This window comes from Cryptomeria japonica, chromosome 6 (genome assembly GCF_030272615.1).
Source record: "Cryptomeria japonica chromosome 6, Sugi_1.0, whole genome shotgun sequence".
NCBI lineage: Eukaryota > Viridiplantae > Streptophyta > Pinopsida > Cupressales > Cupressaceae > Cryptomeria > Cryptomeria japonica.
In genome coordinates, this window is record NC_081410.1 from 359,940,526 (window position 1) to 359,947,062 (window position 6,537).

General features: G+C 36.7%; 1 protein-coding gene across 1 annotated transcript; it reads right to left on the reverse strand.

Annotated features, from left to right (window-relative positions):
• Positions 1 to 296: 296 nt before the first annotated feature.
• LOC131072463 (uncharacterized) lies at positions 297 to 4,937 on the reverse strand. The gene is made up of 4 exons (XM_058008629.2): positions 4,564 to 4,937; positions 2,190 to 2,304; positions 1,961 to 2,075; positions 297 to 1,809 (listed from the first exon to the last, which is right to left on the reverse strand). Exons 1-4 carry the CDS (start codon positions 4,662 to 4,664, stop codon positions 827 to 829), a joined length of 1,314 nt encoding a protein of 437 aa, XP_057864612.2. The 5' UTR covers positions 4,665 to 4,937; the 3' UTR covers positions 297 to 826.
• Between the last annotated feature and the right edge of the window lie 1,600 nt (positions 4,938 to 6,537).

The window sequence follows — 6,537 nt, forward strand, 5'->3', positions numbered from 1 at the left end:
AAATAATAAAATATAAAATATTTTTCTTTCATGCATTTGTGTATCACAAACATGTCAAATGACATTTTTTTAGGCCATGTAATTATTAAAAATAATAATTTTATTTCATTTCATTTACCTATTTTAAAATATATATCCATTTTTCAATATTTTTTTACATTCTACCCTTGCAAACATTTTAAAATTTATATATATATATATATGAGTCAGTCACAGCGTTGCAATGCTCTTTTTAAATTCTAAATATTTGAATTAATAATTGACAAAAGTAAAAATGTTAATTATTAACAGCCTCCAGCGTTGAATTTGTAAGCCGGCTTAGGAGAAATTTACATGCTAAGCTGGCAAACTTAGAAGAGACTTAAAGAGCCGAAGACGAGAGAACTTGATCAAGCATCTGCTTCCCCAAACACATTTTGTTTATGACAGGATAAAACAATCACTGGCCAAAGTAATCTCAATAGCTGAACTGACACAAATGTATTTAGAGGAAGTTGAACTCTGGATCTCAGAAATATTGGACTGCAATATCACCGTTTTAAGTTTTTACAGAGCAGATACAACAGTTTTCACCTTCTGTCATTTATAGTATATCCACAACAATACAGTGCACATATGTCCAAATGATCAAGCAAATTGCCACTTAACAGAAATTCTCTTCCAGAGCATTGCAAAATTGCTTGGTTTGATCGTGCGGCCTTCACTTGTTGTACAACTCCTCTAACTGAACTCTTTCTCCGAGCAGAGTTAGAGAAGGGTTGCTGATTTTTCATGGAAGAAAGAAAGCCAAGTTTGTCATTTGTCTTGGATTCTTGCTTAGCGGTGTTCAATTTGCTCTTTGAGTCCAGGCATTGTTGGAACATGGATCTTTATAAGCAATGGTGGAGAAAGTGTTTGTGTTTCCAGGTGGCCCAAGGCGTAATTGTAGATCATGGGTGTTTAGTGCTTGTTCTGAACTTATTTCCTCCGTAGGTGTATACCCTGTTACAGTCTGTAGGTGTCTGCTTGGAGGATGCATATTGGGTTTTTGTTCATCCAAGGCGAGGACTGCTGCTACCTCCGTTGCAGGATCTGTTTGTGGGAGACATCTCATCTGGGAACTGAAACAAGGGACTTGAATTTGAGAGTTTAAATCTGGATGGACAAAACAAACAGCAGATGTAGCAGAGCTTGATGTGCCTTCACCAGAGGATGAAGCAATTGAAGCAACATTCATCATATATGATGAAGGGATGCCTCTTGTAGTAGATATTGCATTAATTGTAGACGTGGAAAGCTGGGGGCAACACAAGGGCATAGAAATAGGTCCGGTCTCTGTTCTTCTTGTTCCTAGTTGGGGCAGAGGCAGCTGCACTTGCCCTCCTCCTTGGATGGTGCCTGCATATGTTTGCTCATAAAACTGAGCACAACATTCTGCAGGAATTGCTCCTTGGTTGAAATTCAACAATGTCTCAATGTGGCTTCTGTTATGTAGACTAGGGCTGAAGAGGTGTGACCCATTTTGTGAAGGAACAGTGATAACACTAGGAGAACAAAGCAGTGAACCTGGACAGACAAGTGGAGAAGGAATAGAGGCTAAAATATAGCGTTGAGAATCTAAGAAATGGTATGCAGGGTTTACTGCAGAAAGATGAACACCATTCCTCTGGAGCCTAATTTCCTCCTCTGAATATTTGTAGTTACTAGAATTGCCCATGGCAGGTGGTGAGGAAGCCATTGTTGGTTTCTGATTGCCACCTTCAGAGGAGCGCGAATTATGCCTTTGCCCTCGACTGCCCTTTCTTGGAAGGCATCCCAGTGATAAAGCCGCTGCGAGCAAAAAGGCATTCTGCAATTAGATTTCATTGCTGATTCCAAAGCACTTCTCACAGACTGTGACTGTGACAATGGCCGAGGAAACCTTGAAGAGAAATATTTCTTTCACTCACAACAGAAATGGAAATTGAATAGCATTACTCACCTTCCACGCAGGGTTCCAAAAATTGACCACCTTCGGTACTCACATCTCTCCGTATCATGGTATTTATGGAATCATTTAGACGAGAACGCAAAGTTTTAAGGTCCATGTACTCTGCCTGCGAAAAAACATGCTTTCATTGCTTTATATAAAACATAATTTTAATATAGCATCAATTACAAAGAGGCTATATTGTAAATTAAAATGGAAAAAAGAACAGTTATTTATGTACCTCTGAATTTGCTTTGGAGTAGAGAATATCCTCCGCTCTTAGAACCACCATAGGCAATTTCTCTTGCCATTCTTTCTTTTTCCTTGTTGTTGGACAATGAATCTCATTGACAACCCTACAGGGTATAGCCACAAAGGCAATAGGGAATTCTACTTCAAAACTTATATTTCACATGTAAGCATATGTTTGCAATGAAAATGAGCTTAGTTTACCAGAGCAAATTTTAGGTACTTCCCATCTCCTATGTTTCTTCTCTCTCTATATATATACACTCTATTTTTCTACTTGATAATCAGGAATAATGTGTGTATATATATGTGTGCATGCACACACGTGCACGCATTCATATATGCATTTACATTTAGAATCATTCTTATTTATTCATCATTGTTTGTTAATCTTTTAAACATTTTCCTTTCATTTTTAAGTTTGAAGTTGTCTCTTCTCGATTTTTCTCTTCCTTTTGGTGTCTTGATTATCATGTTATCTCATCCTCCTCTACTGTTTAGTGGGTCTTGGTCTGCAATTTATTCTTTCATTTTCTTTTGTGCTACTTTTCCTAATGATGGATCATGGAGTATGATCTACAACCTTGATAAAAAAATGTTCAAATCCAAAAGCTTTCAAATTTAATAGCATAGGCTGTGGAAATTGAATGCCTTTAATTAACTTGGAGTTTTTAGATTTAATTGTGTACATATTTTTCATCAAAATTTTGAATCATATTTCAATATTCATCATTAAATGATAAAAATCATAGACGAGAAAATAACTTGCCATTAAATCTTAAAACTCCAAACTAATCGTATATTTTTTCTTCTGTGACTTTCTTCATCTTAATAATAGTTCATAAAATATGATTCAAAACATTGATGAAAAAATATTTAAACAATCAAACTCAAAAACTCCAAATTAATATGATAGAACTATAAATTTTTTATATCTCGAAAAACAGATATCAAAATTTCTTCTGAAAACAAATCTCTTCCCTCGAATAGGATTGAATTAAGAAAAAAGTGTGAGATAATTACCCAGGCCAAATAAACTACAAGGATGCTAAATAGTCTATGTAGTTACGGTAATGATGGTACTGATCTAGATTCAAATCCGCATGATCTCAATAAGCTAGTCTCCACTCTAACATACATGAGTCAAGGTGTGAAACAATTATAGTGTACATAAGTCTGACTCATGTTTTTAAATCTAAATCGAGAAGAAGTGGAAGATACATGTGTATGTATGCTTGCCAAATGCCTTAATGTGGCGAGACCTGCATTTTCATGTATAAGACAGCCAAATGCTTTACAAATTGGGTAATTAGATTTCATGAGACTACATGCATTCCAATTTTGGGCTTTGGGACTAATGGTATATCTGATACAACCAGACCCCGCTTCGTGCCTTACTCAGTTTTCTATCCTCACATGTGCAACTTCCTTGAGATGTTCTATTATATTCATATTACTATCAATGTTTTTGTCATATCTGTACAAAACCATTAAGCAGTAGGCCATTAAACTATACACTCACTAAATTATGATTTTCAATATTAAATATATTTTTCAATTTATCTATCAAATTAAATATATTTTTTATATCTTATATTTAATATCTCAGACAACATCACAAAGATGGCATCTTAGATTACATCATATCTAAATAATATAACATAATATTATTATATAAGATGTACAACACACCTGTTCTCAGAAAAATCAAACCTAAAGTATAATTGTAACATTACTGCTTTGATAACAAACACTCTTGTTATCCCAAGTCCATCAAATAGACATTAAGCACTGAACATGAGCTCAAACCATCAACCACTTATTTCTATGACAGTTTCTCACTCATTCAAATCCTTGACATGTCGACTAAGCCAAAGTGCAACTTGTTATATTAACTATATCCGCCATAGATATCCTACACCTAAAATCTCATTCCAAAACAAGAAAGACTCCACAGTGACCACACTAATGATAACATTATAACAGACAAGTGCAAAAACAGGTGAACAACACCAACTGGATTTGTCACTTGCCAGACCTCAACTAGCACCCCAGGTTTCGTACTACTCATCACAACTCTCACAGAGCTTAGCCCAGATCTGTCATGGTTCTTCACTGCTGTCTAATCCTAGATACATCCTTCTTTATAAAAAGGAAAACCATGACCATCTCCTATAATGTCCAACTGGTATGCATGCCACTCCAACGCTCACTCTTACACTATATTAAGTAAAGACTGGGAATCATGAGCAAGCCATTAAATGCACCACCTTTAAAGCTCAAATTACAAGATAAGATCCAATCTATTTGGTGGGATTCACCCCAATCTATTTGGTGGGATTCAAGGGGAAAAGAAAAGAAAAAACCTGAAAATCTCCTGTATCAAGGTGCCTCTGAGGATGAGGTGGTCATCACCATGCCATGCTCTGCGAATACATTCATATGGTCTGGCTCCAGGCCTTGGCATCCTCTGTCTACTCTTCAAACAACACTCGGAGCAATCTCTATCCCACCAACTCAACTTTTTCCAGCCAAAATGTAAGCTTGTCCGAAGAGAACAGTTTCAAATGTAAATCCTTCGTATTGGGTCAGGATTGTGCGAAAATCGAGCACATTATTCTCGTTGGGGGGAAGTGGATTTGTGCATTGCGAGACACTTGTGAGTTGCATAAACGAAGAGACAGATGTTATGTATTCCGATGAGAGGGTGTGAAGAGCGAGGAGGAGAAGGCAGGCATTAAGCTCCACTTGTCGCCAAAATCGCCCCACCTCTCGTAGTGCTCGTCAGTGACTTGACAAGTGTACGCATGATTTCCTTCCTCCACGCTTTAATTATGATTAGTTCAAGCTTGGAGTTTTGGGCCCAAATGGTTTCCCCTGATGAGGAACAAAGCGCGGTGGGGTTTAACATGCACGCATGTCAGCTTTGTCGTTCACAGTGCCTGTCGTTAACTCTTTATGTGCTTTTCTTTATTTTATTTGCTACTCATTTTGTTTCACTTACTTTTGGTATCGATTTGTTTTGTTGCTACAAAAATCGATGGAAGTTGTTATTTAAAATATTTCACCACCCATGATCTTTATTCAAGTGCTGAGGGTGATATAGTACTTGATAATATTATATAATTATTTATTTATTTATTTAAAACTTAAGGTTTCCTTTATAGGGAAGAGATGTTAGTGGATAAGAGGCACAAGGACACTTACACATACACAATGTTTCTACAGAGTAGATAAGAGGCACAAGAAGGATACAAAGAATAGTTTCTATTCAGTTTGTTCATAATTGTTTTATTATATAGATGATTTTAGAGATTATAGAAACAATTTTAGAAATTAGTGACATGTTTCATTAGTCAAAAATAAAAAATCATATTTAGAACTTTCAAGTATTTACTATATTTGATCAATTTTAATATATAGGTGAGGAAAACATGCACGAGCAAAGCAAACTACGAACATTTTGGATACCACCTCAAATCCTAGTGTCCCCCTGCTCCCCCGCCCCCAACGTTCTTTGAATCAGACAAATCTTACACTACCAAAGTGTCATTCTAAGGGTAAAACGTTGTCTAGATTAAGGCCTAGAGCAACCATCATGAAGAAGAAAACACAAGTACGAGCCAACCTAGATGTAAAGGTGATAGACAAGTTGCAATTGACGACTAAGCCCTAGCTCTACAATTTGATGTGAATGCATTGGGAGCACCATTCATGGTACCCCCTCCTCACTAATACATTTGGACTAGATTTCCGACAGAGGTTTTTGACAGAGAAGGTATATTGTGGCCAAATTTGATTTTTTTTTGAAAAAAATGCCCGCATTTGTCATAATTCCGACGACAATTTCCCATTTGGTTTCGACGAAGAAGGCATTAGCAATGAGAATTTTCTTTTTTCAAAAAAGTGCTCGAGTTCGTCGTAATTCCGACGACAACGGTCATTACTTAAAAAAAAAGAAGAGGGGAATTCATTTGTGCATTGCAATCCCGCGTAGGCGTCCGTGGCGACTTCAACCCCCAAGAACATCAAACCCGCGTTGAAGGCATTTGTGGCATTGCTTGCAATCCCATGCATGAGGTAGATTCAAATTGCCCTAGTTTTTAATTTCATGTTGCAAAAAATATACATGTGGTGGTTAATTGCCCTAGTTTAATCTCGTAAAACCATAGAACTGTGATTGAGGAGTGAGTGTTCAATTTTGTAGCAGCAATCCCTTCCTCTCGTATACGCACGTGTTGATTGTTCACATGAGATCACATCTCTTTGCGGCATCGTATCAAATAATTCACGAGCCTTGTCCATGTTTCCACATTTTGCATTCATGTCAAGCAAGGCAT

What these genes read in the sequence shown, in the direction of transcription:
- LOC131072463 (XM_058008629.2), bottom strand. Translation starts at nt 4,664, where the DNA reads ATGCCAAGGCCTGGAGCCAGACCATATGAATGTATTCGCAGAGCATGG. An exon ending in TTGATACAGGAGATTTTCAG is followed by an intron (nt 2,305 to 4,563) that starts GTTTTTTCTTTT and finishes TATACCCTGTAG; the next exon opens with GGTTGTCAATGAGATTCATT. An exon ending in TTTGGAACCCTGCGTGGAAG is followed by an intron (nt 1,810 to 1,960) that starts GTGAGTAATGCT and finishes TTTTGCTCGCAG; the next exon opens with CGGCTTTATCACTGGGATGC.